The sequence below is a fragment of the Clarias gariepinus genome, chromosome 9 (genome assembly GCF_024256425.1).
Source record: "Clarias gariepinus isolate MV-2021 ecotype Netherlands chromosome 9, CGAR_prim_01v2, whole genome shotgun sequence".
Lineage (NCBI taxonomy): Eukaryota > Metazoa > Chordata > Actinopteri > Siluriformes > Clariidae > Clarias > Clarias gariepinus.
In genome coordinates this window covers 20,212,177-20,225,306 of record NC_071108.1, presented here as the reverse complement: position 1 = coordinate 20,225,306, position 13,130 = coordinate 20,212,177, and the positions used below count along the sequence as shown (strand labels likewise).

At 37.2% G+C, this 13,130-nt stretch overlaps 1 protein-coding gene across 2 annotated transcripts in view; it reads left to right on the top strand.

Annotated features, from left to right (window-relative positions):
- Positions 1-3,279, top strand: part of upb1 (ureidopropionase, beta) — a 193,407-nt gene extending 190,128 nt beyond the window's left edge. For both annotated transcript variants that reach the window (XR_008361122.1, XM_053504040.1), the window contains 2 exons: positions 2,720-2,874; positions 3,124-3,279. Coding sequence is in view for 1 of the 2 variants with exons in the window: in XM_053504040.1 (XP_053360015.1) it covers positions 2,720-2,874; positions 3,124-3,207 (239 nt within the window). In the remaining variant the exon portion in view is untranslated. The remainder of the gene's footprint in view (positions 1-2,719; positions 2,875-3,123) is intronic.
- Positions 3,280-13,130: the final 9,851 nt, after the last annotated feature.

Below are 13,130 nucleotides of genomic sequence, written 5' to 3'. Positions count from 1 at the left end.
GTCCTCTGTGTCGAGCTGAGCTGGAGGAGGAGAAAGCGCGATGTCCTTGCTGTAGAGCTGAGGAGGAGGTGCAATGTCTTCTATGTCGAGCTGAGGCTAAGGAGGAGGAAGGAAGGAATTTTAATACACTCTCTGTTACGAAAACAACCAAAATAACAGTAACAACAACAAATGCTAGACGCCTGACTGAACTTGACCGAGATGCATTCTGGGATACGTAGTTCAAATCAAACAAACTACAAAACAATAAACATACTCATTGGGCATTGGCACCCTCTAGGGGTTAACTCTTACAGCCTTACACAGTTTATTGGCCTTTCACAGTTTTGTCAGGCTGTAGCTGTCTAGTACTCAACTTACAACACTAGTTTGCTGTTGCCAAATGCAAAATGGTAAATCCTGGGCATAGCTGAACTCAAGGAGGGTCTTAATTAATCCAATAAAATTTTATTTGTATATCGCTTTTACCAATGGTCATTGTCGCAAAGCAGCTTTACAGAATCAAAGGAAAATTACCAACCCCTTTTACTTGTTAACACCATTAACCCAAGTCATTCCAAACCATATTTAAAAAGAGGACAATGCAGATATTTAAAGAAGGAAAACAGAAGAAATGTGTTTTTCTCATGTTTCACTTTTAGTTTTGCATGTAAACACACAATAGAGAGAAACGTGGCTGTATAAAATGAGCTTAAAGTAAATTTCCATAATTAGGCCGCATTCTATTTATTAAAGGGCTTGAAGCTGATAAAACAGATGTTAATAACTTGTCTAAGTTGTATTGATTGATTGATTGACCAAGTCATTCAGTTATCAGGTAAAACATCTCTAAAAGTCCCAAATTCATGTGTAAGCAAGTCCTACACACTAGCCGAGATTAAACATAAGTTAGCTCAACAACAGAGAGAGAGTTCAGATTTGAATCTACTACTATCAAAGATTTTACAAATGTGATCACCTTTGAAATGAAATCCTCTTTAGCAGCACCTTATCAAAGCTAGGAATCTTAGGGAAGAGTGGGCAATACCTGGCAACTGGATCCAACATGTTTATTTCCCTTAGCACTATTTGTTTTGAAAAACATACAAATGATTGTCTTTCTTAAATTCCAAGACTTTTTCTTAACTAACATTTGGGTTGTCTGCCACAGTAAAAAATAAATAAATAAATAGATTATGTTCTTTTATCAATTTGCTTAATACATGTAGATGTAATTATTGGGAACTGAAAGCTGAAATTCCAATCTTAGATAACCATATAATAACTTTTAAATCACATAAATGCATTGGACACGCTGCACATTCTATTTTGAATCACAACATAAAAAAAAATGTACTAAATTTTTTATTAGTTTAATGTAAGTGTAGAAAAACAAATATTAGCCTGTTCAAAAAAATAGCAGTGTGGAGTTCAATTAGAGAGTTAAAATGGGTTGTCCAGACATTGTTCAGAAGCACAGCGTACTTTGATTCAAAAGTTGAGTTAGTGATGGGTAAAACATACAAAAATAGGCTGCTCTGCTAAAATTATACCAAATCATTTTTAAGCTTTAAAATTGAGACCAAAACCAGAAAGACATGGAAGAAAACAGAAAACTACCATTCAAATGGATCAAAGAATAACAAAATTGACACAAAGAACATCTAAAGTTATCTGTGAGTACTGTTACTATTAAAAGATGGCTATGTAAAGCCAAGCTATCAGCAAGAAGCCCTCACAAAGTGCCATTGTCATGTGCTGAAGAGGTTACAGTTCCTCAAAGAACACACTGACTGGCCTACAGAGAAATTATGCAATATTTTGTGGACTGATGAAAGCAAGATTGTGCAGACAGTTTGTCAGGCGACCCCCAAACATTGAATTCAAGCCACAGTACACTGTGAAGAAAGTGAAGCATAGAGGCACAAGCGTCATGAAATGGGGATGCTTCTCACACTATGGGGTTGGGCCTATTTATCACATTTCAGGGATCATGGATCAATTTAAGTACATCAGAATACTTAAAGAGGTCATGTTGCCTTATGCCAAAAAGGAAATGCCCTTGAAATAGGTGTTTCAACAAGATAACAACCTCAAGCACACCAGTAAGCAAGCAGCATCTTGGTTTCAGACCAACAAGATTGATGTTATGAAGTGGCCAACCCAATCCCCAGACCCTAATCCAGTAGAAAAGTTGTGGCCTGACAATAAAAATGCTGTTTCTGTGGCAAAACCAAGAAATGCAGAGGAATTGTGGCATGTAGTACGATTGTCACAGATGTGAAGCAGTTCTCAGAAAGCATGATTATACAACTAAATATAAGTTCAGAGATGCACAAGAAAGATTAAACTTGAAGCATTTTTGTTTAAAAGGCAAATTCATCACTTTGTAAAGATGAATGATGACACTGCTATTTTTTTGAACAGGCTAATATTAGTTTTTCTTTACTTACATTAAACTAATAATACATTTAGCACATTTTTGTCATGTTGTGATTCAGAATAGAATGTGCAGGGTGTCCAATGCATTTGTTTGTTTTAAATTAAAAGTTATTATATAGATATGGAGCTTTACTCACCTTTTTTAACACTCTGCTATTATTTTGAACACCACTGCACCCCTAGATACCATAGATTTTAGTGTCTTTTACAGTTGGACAAAGCTTTAATATAAACATGTGGTGTCAAGTTTTATTAGAAATGTAAATGTATTCCTTACATATAAAAATATGTTCCACAGCTCATTGTGACTTTGGTCACTTTTATGGCTCCAGCTATGTGGCTGCACCTGATGGCAGTAGGTCACCAGGTCTATCCAGAACCAAAGATGGGTTACTGGTAGCAGAACTAGATTTGAACCTGAACCGACAAATTGCAGACAAATGGAATTTTAAGGTGCGTTAAGAAATATATCTTAGATACTGTATAAACTATAACCACAAACCTAAGTTTGAAGGTTTGTGCTGTATTTAAGTGTATTTTCTTCTTCCTTCAACATTTTTTTTTCATTAACTCATACTGTTAAGTTCACATAGCTTATTGCAGTTATTATCATTGCCAACTACAAACATTCAGTAAGGATGTGAGTATTATGTGCAGCTGTCAAATTTGTGTGCTGTAAGTGAATTATTTTTTTTTTTGCAGATGACGGGGAGATATGACTTGTACGCTCAGGAGCTCACAAACGCTGTCCAGCATGCCTTCAGCCCCAATATTGTCAAGGAGTAAATCTGTTTTAAATTAGATCCAAAGCACTTTTTTGCCTAAATCCAATGGAATAATAAAGTGTTTGCTGTTTTACTGGTTATGCCATGCTTAATCATTTTTATATATGCTTATATTAAAAATTTAAGTTCCAGTATAAAAGGAACTGTTATTTAACAACAAGATTAAAATTCTATAGTTTAATACAGTTCTGCTTATCAGCATACATATCCTGGCAGTTTGTGAAGGTCATCCGACGTAAAACCTGTGCCAAGTTGTGCGGACTGGATATTCCGCTGTGGCAACCCCTTGCTGGGAGCAGTTGAAAGACCAACAACATATATATATATATATATATATATATATATATATATATATATATATATACTTTTACAATACACTTGTAAATATTGCAATAATAAAAAGGTTAATAAGATCTATGAAAGTCACATACATGATTGACTAAGACATATTCCGTAAATTTTAACTATTATTTAAGTTTATTTTTAATATTTAAGTTTAATATTTTTTATATATTTTAATCAAAATATTTGAGAATGGAGTAACTACTGATTCATTTTAAGAACTACTATTATCACTTATTCAAAACAATATTCTTCATGTTTAAAAAATTTAATAAATTGCCCCATGCAAAGAGCTAATGGCAAATCTGATGCAACATCAGCAACAAGAAGTGTGGACATATTGCTGTGAGAACTGGCAAGAATCATCTGGAACATTCCTTACTTACAACTTTATAGGGTGTAAGTAAATTTTCTAAATATTGTTGCAGCAGTGCTCCATAGCTCTTTAGCAATAGGCAAGTCTTGATGTTCATTGTGGTTTTGCCTGTTAGTTCTAACCACCAATCTCAAGTCAAGTCAAGTACACTTTTATTGTCACTTCAACCATATACAGTTCAGTACACAGTGAAACGAAACAATGTTCCTCTAGGACGAAAGTGCTACATACAACCTAAATTAACAACATAAATCAAGTTCAAGTAGGCTTTATTGTCACTTCAACCATATACAGTTCAGTACACAGTGAAAGGAAACAACGTTTCTCCAGGACCAAGGTGCTACATGCAACATCAATTTACAACATAAATTAACAAAAACAAACTAGCTAACTAAGCACCAAGGTGCTACATACAAAATAAATTAACGACATAAATTAAGACTTGGACTTAAACTTTTTATTTTCATTGTACAATTGCCTGAACAACGAAATTAGCCAGCAAGGCCAAAAAGGTGCAAGTGTCAGTACAAGAAATAACAATATAAAAAAAAACATTATATTCTAGAATAATTAAAACTATTGAGTAGAATGGTAATTGCACATCTGCCGACAAATTGCACATGGTTAGTAGCAGCAATGGAATAACGGCGTGGGAGAAGTCTGCTCACGCGACACTTACACCCACACACACTCACGCACACATGCATACACTCAAGGTCACCATCATTCATGGGGGAAGATTAAAGGAGTGGTGTCAGTGTTCTGGTGCATTAAAAGTTCTGACAGCCCACGGGTAAAAACTATTTTTAAGTCTGTTAGTTTTGCAGCTAATGGAGCTGAACCTTTTTCCAGAGGGCAGCATGTTAAATAGGTGGTGGTTAGGATGGAGGTGGTCTTTTATAATCGCCCTGGCTCTGGAAAGACATCATGAGCTGGCAATGGAGTGCAGGGAGGGGAGAGGACCGGCAATCACCTTCTCTGCTGTTCTAGTGACCCTCTAGAGTTTCTTCTTGTCAGCTGCCATACACCCAGTGTACCACACGGGGATGGCGTGTATGAGCAAACTCTCGATTGTGGCTCGATAGAAGGACACCAGCAGGTCACTCTGCAGCATGTTTCATCTTAGGACCCTCAGGGAATGGAGATGCTGTTGGGCTTTCTTCACTAGGGCGGTTGTGTTTGTGGTCCAAGACAGGTCCTCGGAGATGTGGGTCCTGTGGAATTTAAAGGAGGACACTCTCTCCACATACAGTAGTCACCATGATCACTTCCTTGGTTTTCATGGTGTTGAGGGTTAGACTGTTGTATTCACACCATTTTATCAGACGCTGGACCTCATCTTTGTAGGCGGAGTAATCATCGTTAGTGATGAGTTCCAACCAGAGTGGTGTCGTCTGCAAATTTGATGATGGTGTTACAGGAATGCATAGTAGTGCAGTCACTAGTATAAATGGTGTATAAGAGAGGGCTCAGACACATCCCTGAGTGAAAGGGAGGATGAGCTCTGGTGGCCAACCTTAAAAGACTGTGGTTGGTCAGTGAGAATGTTTCTGATCCATGCACATGTAGCAGGAAGGAAGTCCAGGTTTGTCTATAAGGATGTCTGAAATAATGGTATTAAAAGCCGAGCTGAAGTCTATGAAGAGCATCCTTACTGAAGTCCCAGGGTCCTCCAGATGATGCAGAGCAGAGTGGAGGGCAGTGGAAATCGCATCCTCTGTGGACCTGTTTGCCTTATAGGCAAAGTATAAGTTGCCTATAAGGCATAAGCTGGGTGAGAGGCAGTCCTTTATGTGCTTTACGACCAGCTTCTCAAAGCACTTTGTGACCACGGGTGTCAGTGCAATAGGTCTATAACAAAAAATAACAAAAACACAATAGCAAACTATGCACCAATGTGCTACATACAACATAAATAAACAAAATAAATTAACAGAAACTAACTAGCTAACAAAGAAATCCAATTAGCTGGCTAGCTGAGACAAGACATGACAACATAAATTAACAAAAAAACTAATTGGCTATCTTGGAGACCTAATTAGCCAGCTAGCTGGGACAGGATAGATTGACATTTTTAGTTAAACAGAGAACTATCTATGTTTTTATACAAAAGAGACAACATAAAGTGCACGTGCAAATGTGCAAACAAGAGCTATAAAGTGACAATGCAACAAAATGACATTACAATACTCTGTGGTAATGAGGTGATGAGTTGAGGTAGTGGGAGGAGAAACAGTCAACAGTAAATGTTCCGTAAGTAGCACCAAAGATAAAAACAGCTTGTGCAAATTGGCCACTTATTAATATTGTGCATTTACAGGTTGGTACAATAGTTTGATATTGTTCATCAGTGTGTTTTTGCGTGTGTTGATTAATAAGTCCAGTCTCAATGTTTTGAGGTAGTGAGTGTGTGTGTGTGTGTGTGTGTGTGTGTTTTATCAGTACAGTCCCTTTTTGTTGAGAAGACAGATGGCTTGTGGGAAAAAAAAAACTGCTTCACAGTCTGGATGTGTATGCTCGAATGCTCCTGTACCTTTTTTCAGATGGCAGGAGGGTGAAGAGTGTGTTTGATGGGTGGGTTTGATCAGCCACGATGCTGGTGGCTTTGTGAATGCAGCGTTAGGTGTAGATGTCTTTAAAAGAGAGAGGGGAAGATAAAGCGAAAAGAGACCCCGATCTTCTCTGCTGTCCTTACTATCCGCTGTAGGGTCTTGCGGTTTGAAATGGACCAATTCTCAAACCGAACAGTGATGCAGCTGCTCAGGATGCTCTCATGCTCTATCGAAGGTGGTGAGGATCGGTGGTGGAAGTTGGACCTTTCTTAGTCTTCTTAGGAGGAAAAGATGCTTGTGCAAGAAGCTAGTGTTGAGGGACCAGATGAGGTTCTTCTCCAGGTGGGCACCCAGGAATTGTCTCCACAGTCACATGCTCAGCGGAGACTGGTCGCTCTGTGTCCCCCTAAAGTCAACAACCATCTCCTTCGTCTTGTCGACATTCAGAGACAGGTTGTTGTTCTTACACCAGTCTGTTGCACTGTAGACTCTGCACTTCCTCTCTGTATGCTGACTCATAGTTCTTGCTAATGAGACCCACCACAGTCGTGGCATCAGCAAACTTGATGATGTGATTTGAACTGTTTGTCGCTATACAGTCATGGGTCAGCAGCGTGAACTATGGAACTCCAAAGTGTTCAAAATTAAATAAATAAATAGGACATGATGAAATAAATAACTCTATGAATAAATAAGACACATACATGTAATATGAGAATGATATTGTGAAATAATGGAACATATTTTGAAAAAAGACTTATTATTGTGAAATATATTGCACTCTCAGCAGGATGGACTTTTCAGCAGGATGAGTCGTTCTGTCAATCAGCGCCAGTGGGTTGGACCTGCATGCCTATTGGCTGATCCTATAACATCGATTAGTTTCCCTGATACCTGCTCCACGGACCGCCGCTACAGCTAGCAATAACGTGCTAGGCAGTGGCGAAATGGCCGTCTGGAGTACCGGGCGTTCTCCTGGTGGGCTGCTGGTCAATGTGGCCGGCCCAGTCAGTACGTAAATTTATTTTAAAAATGACGGAAACTATAATATTGCATTTCTTTTTTACGCAGATAGATGAGTTTATTAATTGTACAGGCGCCGGCGATAAAGAGAGTGTGTTTTGTAATGGCCAAAACTATGTTAAATATCACATCATGTATGTACAGTATGTTGCTCTTTATGAGTTGCTATTATTCATAATAGCATATATATGCTATTATTAATAATAGCAACTATATATATACTATTCAGCCAGCCCGGCTGGGGAGCAAACTGTCTGCTATGCAGGTTCATGCTCCCTTAGTTGTGGATTATGGACTACCTGACTGATAGGCCACAGTGCGTACGGCTACAGAGAAGTAAGTCTGACACGGTACTGTGTAGCACTGGAGCACACTGGTTCTGTCACCGTTTCTCTTCACCCTGTATACATCTGACTTCCAATACAACATGGAGGGCTGTCACCTGCCAAAATTCTCAGATGACTCAGCAATAGTCGGATGTATCAAGGGTGGGGATGACTTGGAATACAGGATGGCTGTGAACAGATTTGTGCGAGCTGAATCAGCTTAGGCTCAACATCAAAAAGACCAAAGGACTGGTGGTGGACTTGCGAAGATCACGATCTTCTGTCACTTCCCTGTCCATTAGAGGGGTGGATGTGGAGATTGTTCAGAATTACAAATACTTGGGTGTGCACATTGACAATAAGCTGGACTGGTCCAAGAACTTTCTGGTCACATACAAGAGGGGTCAAAATAGGCTGTACTTCCTACGTGGGCTTAGATCTTTTAGAGTCTGTGTTTATGCTGTGGTGTGCTGGTGTGGTAGCATGAACGTTTCAGATATGAAGATATTTAACAAACTGATCAAGAAAGCTGGCTCTGTGGTGGGCGAGGAACTGGACAACATGGAAACTGTGGCTGGAAAAGAGAACATTGTGCAGACTTCAGTCAATCACCCACTCCACAATGTGGTGGACGAACTGAGAAGTACCTTTAGTCACAGACTTACCAGCTTAAAGTGTTCCATCGAAAGCCACAGAAAATCCTCCCTTCCCACTGCCATCAGACTCTACAACTCCTCCCTTAGTCACACACCCACACAGTAATCCGTACAATAGCTTGCTGCTTTAGTGCTTCAGTGCATTCTTTTTGATATGATGTGCAACAGTCTACTATGTGCAATACTGTGCAATGTTCTTACCAGGTGTTAAAACATTATGTGCAATATCCTTTGTTGTTCTCTAAATGGGTGTTAAATCACTTTATTACTTGCAATAACTTCTGTGCAATTGTCTTCATGTGCAATATCATTACTACTTGTTAAATATTACTTTTCATTATTTAATATTACTTAATAGTATTTAATTACCACTAATTTTTTAAAGTGCAATTACTTAAAGTATACTAAACTTCCACTTATGTCAGTAGTTTTTCACTCAGCTGCGGGACTTACAGATAGATGATAGATAGAAAGATATTATGTGTAGCATAGTCTGTATATTGTATTGTGGTTGTTTTCTTTTTACAGATTTTATTCAGATTTTATTTAGATTTATTCTATTTTATTTACTTTAAAAAAACTTTTACTCAGCTGTGCTGCTCCCCACTGAAACGCTCTATTGTTTTATCCTTTTCTTTACTTTTACTGTATGTTTTGTATTGTAATTTTTTGATGCTGAAAAAGGCTGATAGAGGTTTTGTGCTGAACGCTATTGTTGGCTCTGAACTCTTTTTTCCCTGGCTATCCGGGGCAAAGCGGCACAGTTTGTGTGCATGTGAATGTATTGTAATCGTATTCCATTACGTGTTCTGAAACCACGCCCCCATTCACTTTTAATTTACAGAGGGAGAGATATGGATAATTTCCCAATACAGCAAAGAATAAATAATTGCCATGGATGAAAATTGAAAAAAAAAAAAAGAAAAGGTGGAGCTAAAAATTTATGCGACAAGAGGAAAAAGCTTTAAAAGCAGATGCTGTGAAATTCTTCAGATTAGCAGATTATGCCGTTTGCGTGAGGGGAAATTACAGTTTCACAGGCTCTAACAGCTCTAACATTACGGTCAGGGACAGTGAGTCTGGATCCAGCAACCTCAGGGTCAGTGATGATGATGACCCGAGCCAAGTGAAAATCAACTGAACAGATAAACTGGAAAAAAATCAGAGGCAGCATTAGCTCGGGCTAGTAAACTAGTTACTCATTTTAATTATTACTGTAGACAATATTAATTCAAAATACGGCTGAGAAAATATTATTTTGAAATAATATTGACTACAATAATAATTACTAGCATGAGCTGATGCTACTACTGATTTTACTCCAGATTACCTGTTCAGTGTGATTAGCATAATTTTTGACTCTGGTAAATCAGGGGAGAGGTGGTAGTCTTTATCAGCAGGCACTGGTTTATCATCACTGACCTGCTGCACTTGCAGCTTACACTGATTGGTGTATACTTGCTTGCTAAAACACTGAGTGGTGTATCTTACACTGACTGCATCAAGATGATCCTCCCTGACCTGCTAAAATATTGTCTTTTTATATGTTGTTTGTCTTAATGTTTTTTCCTTTGTTTTACAAATATGACCCAATATACAGTACACTACCATTCAAAAGTTTGGGGTCACTTGCAAATGTCTGTTTTTGTTTAGTGAATTATTTTCTACATTCTACAACAATACTGGGGATTTCAAAACTATAAAAATAACACATGGAATTAGGTAATTACGTAACAACAACAAAAACAACAGTTAGTTGTTATTATAAGACACAGAGGTCAGTCTTTCTGTAATATTTATTGCAAGAACAGTATTGTTAAGTGCATTTGCAAAATCCGTCAAGCACCAAAATGAAACTGGCTCTCATGAAGGTCATCCCAGGAGGGCGAGACCAAAACCTACCTCTGCCGCAGACGAGAAGTTTATTTAAAGTTATCGGCTTGAAAAATGACCAATTAACAGCACCTCAGATTAGAGGCGTTATGAAGTCTTTACAGAGCATAAGTAGCAGACACATCTCACCATTAACTTGTTAAAAGAAATTAATGCATTTTTTGGACGCCTTTAGCATTCCTTTACAATGTAAAAAGAAATAAAAATCAGGAACGATCATGAAGTTAGAAAGTGACCCCAAACTTTTGAATGGTAGTGTATGTTCAGTGATACTTTAAATAATATACTTAAAAAGCATTTATTTCTGGATTGAGTTTTATTTTTATACTAGTAAGTTGTGTCCTATGTCAAAAGTCACGGAAGATGGCGGACTGGTGTGAACTTCAGCCATTTCTGCTTATTTTAGCAGATCTGGGGTGCGTTTCCCAAAAGCATCGTTAGCCAACTATGGTCGCAAGTTCCGTCGTTACCAACATAGTTCAACAATTCAGTGTTTCTCGAAACCATAGTTCGAACGAACATTCGCAAACAGCGTCGCAAACTTACGTGGTTGGAACTACAGCCTTCGACCTGTGGTTAGAAGCATAGTTCCTTGCCGCGGCTGGGTGTGTTCTATTCACAGTTCATGACCCTACGCATTATAAGTTTCTAAATATTTTCCCAACCACTTTGAGCGATTTGGAAACTTAATGTTTTGGTGCTTAGATATTAGGCTATTCGTTTTTCGGTTATTTTAATTACAAATTCACTTTGAAACGATATAACAGCGATACCATCGCAATTATTCTCCCTTCGAAGTGCCCTACGAAAGCATTATTTATGTTCCGGTTGGAACACAGCCTTCGTTTCGTTTGTGCGAAGAAAAGGTGAGTTTTTAAGTAAGTTTTTTTGTTGTGCCCTCAGAAGTAGAAGTAGAATATGGACTATTCATAGGTTAAAAAAAATAAAAATTATATATATATATATATATATATATATATATCCTCATCAGAAGTGTCATCTTCCTCATTCACAGCAGCACCAGTAAGACCCCCTCTTCCTCATCAAAAAGCGGGACATTTTACTTGACTGCAATGTTGTGGAGAATTGCAGTAACTACAATTACATAGCAGCTTTTGGAGGGGTTCAGTTTCAGGCCACCACTGGACTTGTTTGTTTGGTCCACTTGTTTCTGACTTCCTCTGGGCTTCTCTCATACCAATTTCCAGAAGCATTAATTTTTTTGTGCGATTTCATTCCATGTTTTTTTTTTTTTTTCAGAATTTGTAACTGTGTTTTTTTAATTTGGAGAAAAGCAAGATTTGATTGTTTCCCACCTCCTCCAAAAGAATTTCAAGCTCTTTTGTAGTAAATTGTGGTTTCCGTGTCATTTTTTCACATCAACTCTCATTAAAACATGCCCTTATGTAAAGGGACTTATATAGGAAATGATCAACACAATCCCAGCATTTTCAAAACCCATAATTTATTTTTATTTTAATTGTACTTATGTATCAATACCAAATAAAAATGAGTTTAAATGAAATATAACTAAAAGTTATAGACTTTGTCATTAAAAAAAAAACAAAAAATTTAACTGTGTATGCCTATATATGTTTTATTTTACAAACTAGATACAAAAGTTTGTTTAGACAAACTTTAAGTTGGCTTGAGAAAGCCGGAGATAAAAGTTTAAAAGTGTGAAAAGTTTAAAATAGTTTAAGAAGTTAAAAAAGTTAAAACAGTTTAAGTTTAAAAGGTTTAAAAGACAGATAGGTAGATAGTGTCAGACAGATAGACAGTTACAGATATATAGATTGATAGATAGATAGATAGATAGATTCATGATTAAGTCTATAGATAGATAGAAATAGTCAGATTACAGATAGATAGATAGATAGATAGATAGATAGATAGATTAGTTAGAAATAGTCAGATGATAGATAGATAGATAGATAGATAGATAGATAGATAGATAGATAGATTAGTTAGAAATAGTCAGATGATAGATACATAGATAGATAGATAGATTAGTTATAAATAGTCAGATGATAGATAGACAGATAGATGATAAATAGATAGATAGATAGATAGATAGATAGATAGATAGATAAATAGATAGATAGATTAGTTAAAATAGTCAGATGACAGATAGATTAGAAAAGTTAGATAAGTTTGAATAAGTTAAAATGTGTTAGAAATAGTACATAGAAGGGAAGTCTATAGATAGATAGAAATAATCAGGTTACAGATAGATAGATAGATAGATAGATAGATAGATTAGTTAAAATAGTCAGATGATAGATAGATTAGAAAAGTTAGATAAGTTTGAATGAGTTAAAATGTGTTAGAAATAGTACATAGAAGGGAAGTCTATAGATAGATAGAAATAATCAGATTACAGATAGATAGATAGATATATAGATAGATAGATGAGTTTGAATGAGTTTGAATGGGTTAGAAATAGAAGAGAAGTTTGATTGAGACTAATTGGCATTAGCAAGTCGGTGGTGTGGGGGATGGGTCGTGCATGCGCACGCACACTCTTCTGTGACAGACACAGAGAACCGCAAACTGTAATAATTAAGCTCTCAAACAAACGCTTCCCAACCGAGAACCGTAGGTCCGATCGCAAAAATTCTTTCACCGTGAGTGGCAGGAACTTCCTGACTATGACATATTGAATCCTCATGCCCGTAGAGTGTATTATATTGACGTGGTGACAGTGTAAAGACACCCTCCGATTCACACTCTGTGAATATGGCAGTTGACAGTGG